Source organism: Hibiscus syriacus, unplaced genomic scaffold, assembly GCF_006381635.1.
Source record: "Hibiscus syriacus cultivar Baekdansim isolate YM2019G1 unplaced genomic scaffold, ASM638163v2 tig00111127_pilon, whole genome shotgun sequence".
NCBI classification, from domain to species: domain Eukaryota; kingdom Viridiplantae; phylum Streptophyta; class Magnoliopsida; order Malvales; family Malvaceae; genus Hibiscus; species Hibiscus syriacus.
Genome location: NW_024062988.1, coordinates 120,305 through 138,025, shown reverse-complemented (window position 1 = coordinate 138,025; position 17,721 = coordinate 120,305). Strand labels below are relative to the sequence as shown.

The 17,721-nt window shown below is 32.0% G+C and overlaps 1 protein-coding gene across 1 annotated transcript; it reads left to right on the top strand.

Moving 5' to 3' along the window:
• Positions 1 to 682: 682 nt before the first annotated feature.
• Positions 683 to 3,389, top strand: LOC120154274 (putative disease resistance protein RGA4). Its single transcript, XM_039166072.1, has 4 exons — positions 683 to 1,134; positions 1,393 to 1,530; positions 1,575 to 2,721; positions 2,808 to 3,389. The coding sequence occupies exons 1-4, from the start codon at positions 683 to 685 to the stop codon at positions 3,387 to 3,389; spliced, it is 2,319 nt and encodes a 772-aa protein (XP_039022003.1).
• The last annotated feature ends 14,332 nt before the right edge of the window (positions 3,390 to 17,721 follow it).

Sequence of the window (17,721 nt, the reverse complement as noted above, 5' to 3'; positions counted from 1 at the left end):
GTTTGAAAAGGTAGCCTCTCGGATTTTGAAAGAGATTGCCAATCGTTGTGGGTTCAAGGATGAGATCCAGAAGCTCCAAAGTTCTTTGCGGATGATCCAAGCTGTCCTCGAAGATGCAGAAGAACGACAAGCTGCTGATAAAGCGTTGAAGTTGTGGTTAACTGAGCTTAAAGAGGTAGCTTATGATGCTGATGACTTACTTGAAGAATTTACCCCGGAGGCTATGCTGCTAGAAAATGAAAATACTTTTACTCAGCAGGTCAGCAATATCATCCCCTCTTTGAATCCTGTTAAGGCATACCTCAGAAAATTGCCTGAGCTAACACGGATAAGGCAGAGACTAGACGTGTTATTGGAAGAAAGGTCTTGTTTCAAGCTCAAGGAAAAAGTTGGTGATAAAGATAAACGTGGACAGAAAAGAGAGACTGGGTCTTTTGTGGTTGAACCTGAAGTAATTGGACGGGAGGAAGATAAAGAAAAGATGCTACAGATGTTACTGTTAACTACTGAGGGAAGAGCTGACAGATCTGTCTCGGTTATTCCCATAGTGGGTTTAGGGGGCATTGGTAAAACTACTCTTGCTCAAACAGTATAATGATGAGAGGGTGATGACAAACTTTGAGCTGAGGATGTGGGTCTCTGTCAATGGTGATTCAGTGTGAGAAAGATTCTCAACTTCATGATGGAATCTGCAAATGGGAGAAGATGTGATGATCTCTTGGGAATGGATGCTCTTCAGTTTCAACTACGAGATTTGTTGTTGGACAAGAGATATCTGCTTGTATTGGATGATGTATGGAACGAGGATGAGGATGAATGGGATAAGCTTAAAACGTTGCTTAGTTTTGGTGCAGAGGAAAGCAAAGTTATTGTCACAACGAGAAGTGCAAAGGTTGCAGAAATAGTTGGAACAGTGTCTTCTCACCATCTGAAGGGTCTATCTGATGACGAATGTTGGGCTTTGTTCAAACAACGTGCCTTTTCTCATGGCCAAGAGGACAGGAACAACACAAACTTGTTCCCTATTGGGAAACAAATAGTGAAGAAGTGTGGGGGAGTTCCTCTCGCTGCAAAGACACTGGGTGGTCTAATGCGCTTCAAAAGAGAGCCAACAGAGTGGCTACGTGTGCAAGAGTGATCTGTGGAATGTTTGTGAAGAGGAAAATGGGATATTGCCAGTCCTAAGGCTGAGTTATAGTCGTTTGCCCTCACATCTAAAAGGGTGCTTTACGTATTGCTCAATATTTCCTAAAAATTATGTCATCAAGAAAGATAAGTTAATTCATCTTTGGATAGCAGAAGGCCTGATTCAACAGACTGAGGAAAGAAAATCTCTAGAGGAGATCGGAAATGAATACTTTAATGACTTAATGTGGATGCTTTTCTTTGAAGATGTGAAGAAAATGAATTTGGCGACGTAATAGAATGCAGAATGCATGGTATTATTCATGATCTTGCAAAATCTGTTGCGGGGGAAGAGTACTTTGTATTTGAAGGTGGACGCATGCCAAGAAATTTTGCTAAACTGCGGTACTTATCCGTGGTCTGTGATTCTGGATCATGTACTATTCCAGAAGCCTTGTACAAGCTAAGAAGTTGCGAACTCTAATTTTGTTGTATCTAAAAGGTGATCTTGGTGAAGTCCCAACTAAGTTGTTCTCAAGTTTCAAGTATCTCCGAGTCCTAGATTTGGGTAATTGTGGCATCAAAAGGGTGCAGGACACAATTTCTTGCTTGAAATATTTGAGGTACCTCAACCTTTCAAATACGTTGATAGAAATGTTACCAGAAAGCATATGCAGGCTTCATAACTTGCAGGTGCTGAACCTGTCAGGCTGCTTTGATCTCATTAAACTACCGAGCAGCTTGTCACGACTGCTCTCGCTAAGACATCTTGTAATAAAGGGTTGCGAAAGATTAACTCGCTTTCCAGGTAACTTCAGTAGACTTACATGTCTTCAGACATTGCCATTGTTCGTTGTTGCAAGTGAGGCTAATTTCAGGGGAAATGCTAATCTCATGGACCTGAGACGTCTGCAGCTCAAAGGAGAGCTGACCATTAGAAAACTGGAGAATGTAAAGCGTGAATTTTCAGCTCAAGCGAACTTAGAAGAGAAAAACCTTCGTTCTTTGGAGTTATCATGGGGAGATGATCATGAAGGTTTGAACTTGAACATGAGCAATGATTTTATTTGCAAAATGGGAGAGAATGTGCTCGAATGTCTTCAACCACCGGAAAATCTCAAACGTTTATCCTTAAAAGGATATCCAGGAACCTTCTTCCCAAGATGGATGTGTACTCCCAAACTTCTTGGTTTAACTAAATTAGAGTTGATCAACTGCAATAGATGTCACCATCTCCCTACTTTAGGGGAACTTCCATTCCTAGAGGTTATCTACATGTGTGGAATGAATGCTGTGAAGACTATTGGCCGTGAGTTCTATGGAGAAGACACGAGGAGATTGTTTGGATCATTAAAGGAGCTAACTCTCATAGACTTCCCTGATTTGGAACTCTGGTGGAGCATAAATGGGGGTAAAGAATTTCAGTCACTTGTTACATTAACGATCAATAAATGCCCTAAGTTGAAGAACATGCCGCAATTTCCGTCGGTTAAGCGTTTAGAATTACGGAACTGCCATGAAACTTTGTTAATGTCGGCGATAAATGTATCCTCACTTTCTATCCTAGTTATTGCTGTTTTTACAGGACAGTTGATTGTATTGGATCACTTGCTTAAAAACAATGTTAATCTCATCTCTCTAACCATCAGCTCCTGTCCCAAGCTTCGGTACATCCCTCCTAGTTTGGGGAACCTCGTCTCTCTAAAACATTGACAATTCGTTGGTGTGAGGAGCTTGTATCTCTGCCGCAGCAATTGCAAAACCTCAGCTGCCTGCAGTCTCTGGAGATCAGTGAATGTCATAGCCTTTCAGCTCCACCCCAGAGTATATCCGGGTTAGTCTCCCTTAAACATTTATCCATTGAGAACTGCAGTAACATAAGCTTGTTACCAATTGGACTGCAACATCTTACCTCTCTCGAGCATTTAACGATAATGTATTGTCCAAATTTGGTTTCTTTGCCAAATGAGTGGCAAAACCTTTCCATGCTGAGGAGTTTGTGCATTTTAAGCTGTCCACAGCTATCATTTCTGCCTGATAGTCTTCAATATGCCAATACACTGCAAAATCTGGAAATCCATGGTTGTCATGGCTTAAATGCGTTGCCTGAGTGGATCTTAAATCTTTCACTTCTAAGATCTTTGGCAATATCAGATTGTCCTAATATCACATCACTTCCAGACAACCTTCAATGCCTCGGCAATCTCCAGCGTCTTTCTATTCAAGAATGTCCTAGGCTTGAAGAACATTACAAGAAAATATAGGTGATGGCTGGCCAAAATAGCTCATATTGCACATATTTACATCGGATCACCAGAGCTCAATAAAGAGAATGTTGCCAGTAGCTCATTGCGCTGAAGTAGAATAAATCCCATCTATGTGGTGATGCTCTTGGTAGGTCAACTTCTTTCTTCTCCTTCGATTGCTTCTCATTCAATAAGTTTCTTTTACCAATGTTTTCTTTCAACAGATTATCAATGTCAGCGAACGGGAATTGGGGAAGCCCGAAAATTACGACTTCAGCATAGAAGAAGTACTGAGAAAACTTATCCCGTCAGCTACAGGTCTATAAAAATTAACATTTAAATAATTCAAGAGGGATCTTCCAGCGAGGATCTCAACATGTACTAGTCCAATCCCGAGGGAATGCCGCCGGCACCACCCCTTATGTCTTTTCGAAAAAGAGATTCAGAACTAAATTCAAGCAGGAACAGAAGTATAAGATGTTGGAATTAGCCGAGAAACTGGGCTGGAGAATCAACAAACAAGATAAAGTGGAGAAATTTTGCACCGAGTACGGTGTCAAAAGACAGGTTTCCAAGGTCTGGATGCACAACAACAAGAACATGAAGAAGCCGCCCCAAGATGAGTAGCATATCATCATTTCATAACGCCATATATATGTATACTTTGTATTACTATAATTCTTCATTGTAAAACCCTTGGTTATCTCTTGGTAATTCGGCTCTTGTATTAGTAATTGTTCAATTTATGTAAGTTATAATACCAGTCGTTTTCTCATAAAAAACATTTAAATAATTCACAATGAAATTTATGTTATTACTAATGAATAATTAAATTTACAATAGCATTTTTTTTGTTTTTCTAATCTCACTTGCATATCGTAACTCAAGTCTTATTGCTAACTCTCATTTTTTTTCATTTTACAAGGATAAATCTCACTTATATTTATAGATTTTAGTGATAATTAAATTGTTGACAAATATCAATATCTTAGCCATTAATCTTACAAATATTTAAATTTTTAATATATAATTCTTAGATGTAATAATAAATATTACAAATATCTAGATTATTTTTATATATTTCTAGATATTTACTATTTTTATATTATTTTTGAATATTCTCAAGATATATCTCCTAAAGATAATTATAGATTTATCTAGAAGCTGCATTGAATTTTAACAATAACATTTTGAAGTAGTTACAAATAGGGTTGTAAATGAGACGAGATAGATCGCGAGCTACTCGAGATCGATTCGATCAAGGCTCGATAAATACTCGGATCGAATGGACTCGACTCGAGCTCAACTTGAGTTCTTAACGAGCCGAAACGAGCTACTTAATATTTGACTCGAAATGCTCATAAGCAGCTCGAAAATATAATTTTTTAATTTTTTAAAAATAAATTATTAATAATATTAACATTTATGTATTGATTTTTTAAAAAATACAGCAAGATTTTTATATATCTAAGGTTCAGGTTTGAGTTTGAGGTTGAGGCTTCAATCGAGTTAAGTTTAAGATTTTTTTTTTCATTTCGAGCATTTTCGAGCTGCTTACGAGCTTCATTTCAGGATTTCGAATTCGAGTCGAGCTTGAAAATTTTAAGCTCTCGAGTTTTCGAGTCGAGTCGAGCTTAGTAATACTCGAGCTCGACTCGGCTTGTTTGCACCCCTAGTTACAATTTATAGATAACTTGAATGATTAGATGCATACTTTTCAATATCTGGACACTTAACTGTGTTTGTTGAAAATTTATATACCATGTAGGTTTTGGTTAATTTCATTTTAGAGTAGATATATTTTTAAGTAGGGAAAAAGGTATCAAAGACTCTTGTACTTTAAAAAATATAATATGACCCTCATATTATTATTTTTCTTTTAATATGACTATTCAACTCTGAAAACAAATTTAATGTGGTCTTTTAATCAATGTTTTTCATCGTTAATCGTTACGATGTTGACGTGGCAGCTCACAGCGTTGATATGACGATCCACGGTGATAACGTGGCAGTCCATAGTGGTAGATGACATGTCAGATGCAGTAAATTGGTTTTTTTGGTTTTTTTTCAATTATCAAATTAATTTTTTTAAGTTCAATGGCTTATTTAATTTTTTAAAAAAATAAAAGTTATTTTAATTTATAAATATAAAATTGTTCAAATATTAAAAAAAACTAAAAATAAAAATTAAATTATTAAAAATTGAATATATATAATAAGTTTTAAAATAATTATTTATAAATTATTACAAAAATTAAAATATTTTTAAAAGGATATGTCATACATAACTAGGGGTGCCGGATTTGCAGGTACCCGGAACTTCCAGGTCGACGATTTCTCGGCCCGTGTCCCGACCCGGATGTTACGGGTACCCTGTAATCGGGTCCCCGGATTTTGCGGGTACCCGGTAATCGGGTACCCGATACCCATGTTTTTAATTTTTTATTTTCAAATTATTAATTTAAAAAAATATATACACAAATTTAAATGTTCGAAACTTCGAATTACATCCGAACATAAAATTTAAAAGTTCAAAATACAAATTATAATAATCCATAATATAAATAATTCATTATATTTTATATAATTATATAAAAAAAACTAACCGGGTACTCGGGTAACCGGGTACCCGGAAAAACTAGATTTTGTGACCCGGGCCTGACCCGGGAATTGTCGGGCCGGGTACCCGACCCGGCCGGGTAATTTTTTTAGAGAATTACCCGGGTTTTTTAGATTCAGGTCGGCAGGTCGGCGGGTCGGGTAAACCGGGTCAGGTAATTTTGCACACCCCTATACATAACATATCCATGTAACATATAGGCATATCATTAATGCTTATACGAATTATTCTTAATAGATTAATCGATAATTACAAAATTTAAATTAGTTATATTTATACTTTTTGGATTAGTCAAAAAAATATTATATTTTCTAATTATATTTTTATAAGTCTTGGCTAATTTAAAAGATAATTATATAATAATTTTAACATAAAAGATTATTATAAAATATAGTAAGTTTAGACAAATCCAAAATTTGTAAGTCTTAACTAATTTAAATTTTGTAAGTCTAGATTAATTATGTAAGAATACTTTGTATAAGTGTTGATGATATGCATATATATTACATGTATATATTATGTATAATATATTTTTTAAAAATGTTTTTTTTAATTTTTTTTGAGTTATCATTACAATATATATTCAAACAATTTTAATTTTTATAATAGTTTTAGTATTTTTAATATTTATATTTAATTTTTATTTTTAGTATTTTTTATATTGAACTTTTGAATATTTGAATGATTTTATATTTAAAATTTTAAAATAACTTTTATTTTAAAAAAAAGAACTAAATATGCCGTCTAACTTAAAAAATATTTTGAACCTCGAACAAAACTAAAAAAGTAATTTATCCCATATGTCACATCATCAGCTACAATGGATTGTCAGGTCATCACTATGGACTGTCACGTTAGCACTTTGAACTCCCACATTAACATCGTAACATCCTAGCCCGTATCCGACACGAATACGAGTCTAAGATGTCACGTTGACTTTTCAAAACCTTTTTCTTACAAAATATCAAGACATTTGAACTCTTTTTAAGAAAATACGATAATATATTGTTGAATCATGTTTGTTATAACCAATTTAAGAAAATATACGTTTTATGAACAGTAAAATATGGGAATCGATACCCTGCTACAATACTGCTACAATTTGTAATAGGGGAACCGATTCCCTTGCTACAGGGAATCAATACCCTGCTACAATACCGCTACAGTACTTCCGTAAAAATACGTATGAATTCATAAAAATCTAAGGTTTCATCAATATAAAATTATCATTTACATATACACATTTAAAACATTAAAAAATTCAATTATATGATTTTACAAAACCGATTAAAACATATCGTATTCAATCTTTGTTTACATGCCAACCATTATAAGTATTACAAAATACATACTATTAACGTCTTTTCTGATCTGATCTTTGGAAATGAGAAACTGACCTGTCTTGCATAACTTTTATCAATCTTCCTCTTCTCGAAACCTACGCGTGAAACACTCACACGCTAAGTTGTTGACTTAGTGAGACATATAAAACATAATTATATGCTAAATGTAACTTCTACAATGCATGAACATAACAAATACATTTATTCTTCTCTGTAACATATACATACATGCACATAACATCATTAACATGTTTATCATTTCTCATTTTATCATCATTAATTTCTTTTTATACCATATCCATATATATAATATAAACTCTAAATCACACTCATGTATAAACGATTTTCAATCTCATATAACAAATACATTTCACTTAGGAATACACACAATATCACATATAAATCTTATAATTACTTTTGATATCTTTTATAGGCTCATGTACATTATTGAAAACTTAAGGTATGTGAGTACTGTGAGGTTGTGCACTATGTTGTCACCACAACTCGTTGTCACCACATATAATATGTTGTCACCACATATAAATTCCTTAAGAATCATATACATATACCAAGGATCAAGTAGGTGTCTTAAAAGACCTCATACATGTTCCAAAGAATACATATATGTCCCGAAGGACCACATAGAATTATCCCGAAGGACCGCGTAGACCCTCCACTCTTGGCATGCCAACTATACCTCTAGATCTCATGACACATGACATGGGCATTATCTTTCATATTTATGACATATTCATATCGACACATAGTTCACTTACACGTAGAACATTTTCATATGATTTATATTCACATGTCACATAGCTTATACCTTGTTCTTATGTCTTTTCATAGATATATATATTCTTTCTCACGTAGTCACATAGATCCATATCATATAACATATATCACATGTTCATGTAATCATATAAATCGTATCACATAACTTATATTATTTCTCATGTGTTCATGTAAACATGCATGTCATATTTTGTTCACGTATATTCATATCACATAAATCACATAGCACATATCAATTCATATAATCAAGTATACATACATTTCATGTCATTCACATCCTTATAATCAATACTCCATACACTATAACTATTGTAAATAGACTTATCACAAGTCTCATTCCTTATAATCATATAAACTAAAATGCACTCATAAGAATCATATAACATTTTAAGAGTCACTTCTTACCATAGTAACTCCTTCATTGGCTCATCTCAAGCCAATGTTTTTTGATAGCATAAGTACAATTAAATTGCACTCACCTTAGCCTTGCTTTGATTCAATCATAATCCTTTGATTATTCCGGAACTTGTTTAGGCTCAATATCTACATAAATATAACATTTCAAAACAATTATGAGAAGCCTAAACCTTACACTTGATGTTAATAACTTAAGCCCAAAATTCCATATTTTTTTCTTTAGGGGGAATCTGTACCCCCTGCACAATCTGGAATTTTCGTTCAAGCCCAGAAATCACTGTTCATTGCACGAAAATTCTCTATTTCCACTTCAATTCTTCATATTTCATCCCCTTTCATATTCTTAACTCAAATATACATACTTAAACTAATTTATATCCATTTATTTCATCTTAAACCTCAAAATTCTATTTTCCATATAGAAATCAATAATCATACCAAATTTTCAAGATGTTCTAATTTCAATTCTATCACTTCATATCTCTTAATTAAGCTGATGACAAGTCGAATTTAACTTCAAATTCAACTTATCAACTCTATTTCAAGATTTCACTCAAAAACTCTAAATCTTTAATCTTCTCTAACTCTTTTATCTTTTGATTTTAAGATAACTTAAGCTTTCCTTAAGCTTAGTTATCATCTAATGATCAAAACCCAACCTTTAATTCAACAAATAATCAACAAAATAGAAACTCACCTTTGCTTGTTTGCTCCACGGTGGAGAAGATGAAGAAGATGAGAGAAAATGAATTTCACGTGGGTTTCCCTTATCTTATAAGGGAAATAAAAATCTTTCTTGTCAAATGACCATTTTACCCTTTAATTCTCTTAATGATTACTAGTAACTTTTAGGAAATATCTCCACATAAATCATTGAACTATTTAATTATTCTAATTTTATCACCAAATTCTAAAATTTTACAATTTAATCACTAACTCATAGTTTGGGATGTTACAAATCTCCCCTCCTTTTAAGAAAATTCATCCTCAAATTTTCACTTTACCTCTTGATAAGAACATATCTTCTAATGTTCTCATGTTACTTCCCTTACTTAATCTTTCTTGTCATTATTAAAAATTTGCTTTTCAATCTTTAGCTTTCCAACTTCCTTTTCCCTTATACATTCATCTACTATCACTTATCATATAATCAGTAACGAATAATCTCAATTTATTTCTATATTTTCTCTCTTCTATTCTGCATTTTCCTTTGACCTTTATAAAATTTCATATAATATCACTTATCACATAAACAGTAACATCCAATCCTTACTACTCAATATTATGAATCGATTGATTTTCTTCTTCATTCTTTAATTACTTTCCACCTTAAAGCAAATCTTTACTCATTCCTTAATTCTTGTTTGTATTACAATACACAAAATCGTTTCATATAATCTCATATACTTGTTCAAGGAATAATCACCCTTTTATAACAAAAAATATTAACTTTAAATCTTCTTCAAACGTAACAAAACATATACTTCATAGAATCAAACAATCTTTTCATATCACCTTACGTACTTTTCGTATTTCTATCTCAAACTTATCTTTTACACTTCCATATACCCTTTATCATATCAGATCCTTTAAACTTCATCTTTCTATAATCAAGATCCCCCTTATCCACAACTAAATCATATATTTCACCAGTGTTTTCATACTCTATTTATCTCACTTATATTCATCTCTAATTACCGATCTTTATCACATCTTTATAACTTTGATAAGCATCTTCACTTATACAGAACCTCATTCCTTACCATCTCTTGTACGTGTATTTTTTTCCTTCCTCAAAACTCCTTTTAGAACCTGTAAATATTTTTCTCATTGCCTTCATCATATCAATATGCTCCAAATACCTAACCATATTCAAATCAATATCATACTTGATTAACTCACTTTATCTTTTCTTTCAATCTTATTACTCTATCACCTTTACTCTTACAGCTAGTCAATAACAACTGTTCAATCTAGGGCACAGGCCCTAATCAATTAATCATATTTTTTTCCAACCAGAATTATCTCAACAATAGTTTACTTAACTTTTCAAATCCACATTCATTCTCATACATCATGAAATTTTCTTTACTCACACTAAACATTTCAACGTCTTCCATCTTATAAAATAATCATCAACATACTTATTTCTTAAACTCTTTCCGAAACAATATTCACATTAATGAATCTTCCATTATTCCCATTATAACATTTTTTTACCATATTTTAGCTCAACCACATAGCAACTAAATTACTTTATATAACTTTTCCACTTTAGAATAATGGAGATCTTTTAACATTTTAATTTAGGGTACAACCCTTATCTACTTGATCATATAAATTCTTTTCAATCAGAATTTTCCTCAAAGATATCTTACTCACACATAGTATTATTCATCTGTTTCAAAATCAAACGTTGTAACTTTCTTTGTCTTATAAACTGTTCACCGACATACTTATTCTCAAACTTTTCTATTACTCTTTATCTTCTCTTGAACATTCAAATCCTTATCTCCTTCACTACATCACATTACATAATTAAAATATACATTGTATTCGAATCCACTTCATATTTGATTATCATAACCTGACAATATCTTATAATTCCAACACATTTCCATCACATAATTTTGTTAGCCATTGCTAACTCTTTCCATCTATAATGCAAATCCCTTATCATATCCACACTCTTGCTTATACACAATACTATTTACACGTCTACTATTCATTTTTACGTATCACCTCTTCAATGAATCTTTCGTGCTATCATAAACTTCACTTCATTACCTTTTTCCTTATGCTTTTACATTCCTTTAATATCATTTGTACTTTTCCTTCTTTATCCTTTTAACTTTTCTATCAATCATTTGTTTCCGTCAAACATACAAATCTTTTAACTTAATACATTCACTATCACACTACTTTATTGGTCAACTTATTTCTTTCAATCAAAACGTAAACCTTCATCAAACTATATATATATATATATATTCTTTCTAGTCAAAATAATTCATTCACTATTTCCTTCTCTTATCAAACCTTCATTCTCATTCGTCCATAATACAATTCCTTTGGTTCGAATTCAACCATTCTATTTATCTTTGTTTTATACATAACTAAACCATATTATGTCCTTCATACTCCCATGCTCTTTTATATCACATATTTTTATCCTTAACTATCACTCCTTATCACATTTTCATGACTTTGATAGTCAACTTTACTTGCACAAAACCTTATTCTTTATCATTCTTATACTTATATTTTCTCCACTTGTTTCAACAAACACCAGATTTCAATACTCATCTAATCCATTTAAAATACTTTTTCTGCTTCAATTTTCAAAACTTATAACAGAGCTTTTAACCCAATTCACAAAGGTTATCTTTAACCCTAACTTATTATCAATTAACACATTATTTAATCTTTCAAGATCAAACCCTACTGCTTGAGTCTGTCAGACTCTCATCTGATTTGATTCTCTGGTGGAGAATACAACTAATTCATATCTGGTTTAAAGTTGAAAATCAGAATCTCTATCTTCTTTGACGGTGCTTAACTCTATGAAGCACTAATTCTCTTAATCATATGAGATTTTTGTTCTCCAATCCTTTTATTCTTAGCTCTTTCTAGAGCTTTAATGCAATTAACCATTTCTTGAAATGAGAACAATTTCAAAACTAGTAACACTCTTTTAATTTAAGGCGCAAGCCTTAAACAACTAATCGTATGTATCCTTCTTAATCAGATTAAACTCAGCAATAAATCTGCTTAACTTATTAAACTTATACTCATACACATGCATGTGTAATTTTCTTTCTTCAAGCTCATATATTCGAGCTTCATTTTTCTTATAAACTGGTCATCTATTTACTTATTCTTGAACTGTTCTATAAACCATAACCGCATCACTTGATCTTTTAACGTTCTTATGGTGACATTCGTTCACCATATTCTATCTTATACATGTAGTAACGAAACTACTCAATTTAACTTCTCCACTTTGGAGAAATGAAAACCTTCTAACATTATCTTCCTATCATTTAATCAAATATCCATAACAATGGAACATTTCTCAAATTCACCCTTGAACTCGGGTGTTCTTAACTCTATCTCTTAACTATTTTGATACATTCATTCTCTGAATTATAACAGTATAAAATTAAAGACACATCATAATATCATTCAATATCTTGAAACATTATCTAATCTTGTACAGGCACTCCCTGAGGTTTTCGCTCTTCTTCCTGCCTGGCCAGGGCAGATGAATGCTATTACCTTCAGTCTATTTCCTTGTGCTTCACTTTGAAAACTCTTATGATCATACATCTAATATAACATAATACTTTAATTCTATTAGCTAGACAGTACACTCTTTACACTATCAGATCAGAAAATTTTTCACTTTGTGTTTCCATGTATACTTTTTAAAACACTTTTGACTTCATTTTTAGCCTAGAATCGGCTAAACCGTAGCTCTGATACCATTAAATATAACACCCCAACCCGTATCCGACCCGAATACGAGTCCGAGATGTCACATTGACTTTTCAAAACCTTTTTCTTACAAAATATCAAGACATTTGAACTCTTTTTAAGAAAATACGATAATATATTATTGAATCATGTTTGTTATAACCAATTTAAGAAAATATATGTTTTATGAACAGTAAAATATGGTATGAACAGTGAACAATATTGTTTGAACAGTAATGAACAATACCGTGAACAGTGCATGCTATAATACCCGAAAGTTAAAATTTTCCAGTTTGTAATAAGGGAACTGATTCCCCTGCTACAGGGAATCGATACCCTGCTACAGTACTGCTATAGTATTTCCGTAAAAATACATATAAATTCATAAAAATCTAAGGTTTCATCAGTATAAAATTACCAGTTACATATACACATTTAAAACATTACAAAATTCAATCATATGATTTTATAAAACCGATTAAAACATATCGTATTCAATCTTTGTTTACATGCCAACCACTATAAGTATTACAAAATACATACTATTAACTTCTTTTCTGATCTGATCTTTGGAAATGAGAAACTGACCTGTCTTGCATAACTTTTATCAATCTTCCTCTTCTCGGAACCTACGCGTGAAACAGTCACATGCTAAGTCGTTGACTTAGTGAGGCATATAAAACATAATTATATGCTAACTGTAACTTCTACAATGCATGAACATTTGATACTACCTCATCATATCAAAACATATATTCTTCTCTGTAACATATACATACATGCAAATATCATGTAACATAACATCATTAACATGTTTATCATTTCTCATTTTATCATCATTAGTTTCTTTTTATACCATATCCGTTTATAATATAAACTCTAAATCACACTCATGTATAAATGATTTTCAATCTCATATAACAAATACATTTCACTTAGGAATACACACAGTATTACATATAAATCTTATAATTACTTTTGATATCTTTTATAGGCCCATGTACATTACTGAGAACTTAAGGTATGTGAGTACTGTGAGGTTGTGCACTATGCTGTCACCACAGCTCGTATAAATTTGTACCGTAGTGCCACGTAGAATTTGCACAGAAGTGTCGCGTAGAAATGCACCGTAGTGCCATATAAGATTGTCCATAAGAACCACATATAAATTCCTTAAGAATCATATACATATACCAAGGATCAAGTAGGTGTCTCAAAATACCGCATACATGTTCCAAAGAATACATATACGTCCCGAAGGACCACATAGAATTATCCCGAAGGACCGCGTAGACCATCTACTCTTGGCATGCCAATTATAACTATAGATCTCATGACACATAACATGTGCATTATCTTTCATATTTATTACATATTCATATCAGCACATAGTTCACTTACACGTAGAACATTTTCATATGATTCATATTCACATGTCACATAGCTTATACCTTGTTCTTATGTCTTTTCATAGACATATATTCTTTCTCACGTAGTTACATAGATCCATATCATATAACATATATCACATGTGCATGTAATCATATAAATCGTATCACATAACTTATATTATTTCTCATGTGTTCATGTAATCATGCATGTCATATTTTGTTCACGTATATTCATATCACATAAATCACATAGCACATATCAATTCATATAATCAAGTATACATACATTTCATGTCATTCACATCCTTATAATCAATACTCCATATACTATAACTATTGGAAATAGACTTATCACAAGTCACATTCCTTATAATCACATAAACTAAAATGCACTCATAAGAATCATATAACATTTTAAGTGTCACTTCTTACCATAGTAACTCCGTCACTGGCTCACGTAAGCCAATGTTTTTCGATAGCATAAGTACAATTAAATTGCACTCACCTTAGCCTTGCTTTGATTTTATCATAATCCTTTGATTATTCCAGAACTTGTTTAGGCTCAATATCTACATAAATATAAAATTTCAAAACAATTATCAGAAGCCTAAACCTTACACTTGATGTTAATAACTTAAGCCCAAAATTCCATATTTTTTCCTTTAGAGGGAATCGATACCCCCCAGGGGGAAATCTGTACCCCCTGCACAATCTGGAATTTTCGTTCAAGCCCAGAAATCACTGTTCATTGCACGAAAATTCTCTATTTCCACTTCAATTCTTCTTATTTCATCCCCTTTCATATTCTTAACTCAAATATACATACTTAAACTAATTTATATCCATTTATTTCATCTTAAACCTCAAAATTCTATTTTCCACATAGAAATCAATAATCATACCAAATTTTCAAGATGTTCTAATTTCAATTCTATCACTTCATATCTCTTAATTAAGCTGATGACAAGTCGAATTTAACTTCAAATTCAACTTATCAACTCTATTTCAAGATTTCACTCAAAAACTCTAAATCTTTAATCTTCTCTAACTCCTTTATCTTTTGATTTTAAGATAACTTAAGCTTTCCTTAAGCTTAGTTATCATCTAATGATACCTTTAATTCAACAAATAATCAACAAAATAGAAACTCACCTTTGCTTGTATGCTTCACGGTGGAGAAGAGAAGAAGATGAGAGAAAATAAATTTCACGTGGGTTTCCCTTATCTTATAAGGGAAATAAAAATCTTTCTTATCAAATGACCATTTTGCCCTTTAATTCTCTTAATAATTACTAATAACTTTCAGGAAATATCTCCACATAAATCATTGAACTATTTAATTATTCTACTTTTATTACCAAATTCTGAAATTTTACAATTTAATCACTAACCCATAGTTTGGGATGTTACAAATATTGTAACGGTCAACCGCAAAAAACATTGGTCAAAGGGTCACATTGAGTTTATTTTCTAAGTTTGAAGGACATAATGAGAGAAAAATAATATGAAAGCCACATTAAATTTTTTTAAGTACAAGGACCTGTGATATCTTTTTGTCGTTTAAATAAACTTAACGTCTGACAAGAGATAACAAATAAAATAAAAGGAGATTTAATTATATAATATCAGTAATTTAATAACTTTTTAAAAAATATTAATATCATGAATGTAGTAAGGAGGTTTTAAGTGCTTATACAGTTTGGCAGGTTCCATTTAAAATTTTTGATTAAATGGTGTTCAAAGCGAGTGAGTGAACATAGTTGAAATCTCAGATAACACTTTCGTTCTAATGGCATTCATTCGTTTAATAATATCGGATAATTATGTCCTTTCACTTCTACCTCCTCATCTGGGAAGGTGGATGGTGGAACTTGCAAAAATGAGAAGCTATGACCAAGTTACTTGGTAAGGTTAACAGTTAAAAGAAATTACAGAATATTAGGTTTCGTTTGTGCCATGTTTGCAATATAGAAATTGTATGTTGGAAAGCTATAAGTTGTTTGATTGAAATGTCAAATCATAGATTTTTGGCTGATCTCCACATACTGTTAATGGTTACATGGGTTCTATAAATTAGAATTATCATGACTTTATTTTTCCAAAACTTTGGGTTGACTATGTTTGTGGCATTTGTTCCATGGTTTTTATATGCTCATGTGCTAACATGCAGTTGTTTCTAATTACAATTTTATTTCTTTCCTTTCAGTTTTATAACTTTGGAAATTTGTGTATTGCTGTCTGTTGTAAATTTTATAATTTTAACCCTTGATATTTTATGCTTGCTAATACTGTGAAATTGCTGTTTCATTGGTTACGTTGGAAACTTTCTCTATATGCATGATGGGACATAGAATTTTAAGTTAGAGGCGATAAACTTATAAAATTTTAAGCAGTAAAAACATATTTTCAAAAAAAATACAAAGAAAATTATTTAAAATATATAAAATTTTAAAAATTCCCATCCCTATTTATATGTTCCTCTAACTACCAGAGGAAGTAGATTAACTTTAATGTATCAGGGCTAAGTGGTAGGTATCCTATTTTCGATCCGGTTGCTCAAACATCAGATGCGAACTGGACTCTTTTCATTTTATTGGACATGTTGGAATCAGGCAGTAGTCTTCCTCGTATCCAAATTGATATTCATATTCTCTTGTCCTGGTCTTTGACTAATTCTGAAAATGCTTGTACCTGTACAGATTGTGCTCTTGAAACTTTCTAATACATGTTTAGCTTTCCTTTCAGATTGATGCTGACGGTGAAGTTTTTTTTTCCATGTTGAGAAAACAAATTGTTGTGAATTACCAACAACAAAAGGTATTCAAATTGTAATTTGTTACTTCTTTTTTGTTGTGAATCTCACCCAAATTTGAATCAAGTTGTAATTTGTTCTTTTCTGCTTTGAATTTTCCCTATCTCTTCCATTTGTTTTCTTCTTCCACTTTGAAGTTTGCTAGTGGGTGGTATAATTGCAAGAAATGCCCCTCCCATAGTACTAAATTGCAACCGCAACGCATCGTAACGCCCGCATCATAACGTTTTTTAAGGTTACCGCTACGCGATATCGGCACAACATGATAAGGGAACCGCATCACGATTATTGCGGTAAAAAATCGTTACGTAACACTGCAACACGCTATAAATTGTGCCGCAACGCTGCAACAAACTTTAAATTATCTGAAATATAAAATTACATAGATGAATTGTTCTAATTTAATTCTTAAAATGGATTATAAAATATATCATTAATAATATCGTAATAGTTATGTTTAAAATTAGTTACTTAAATTTAAATTAATTAAATTTTT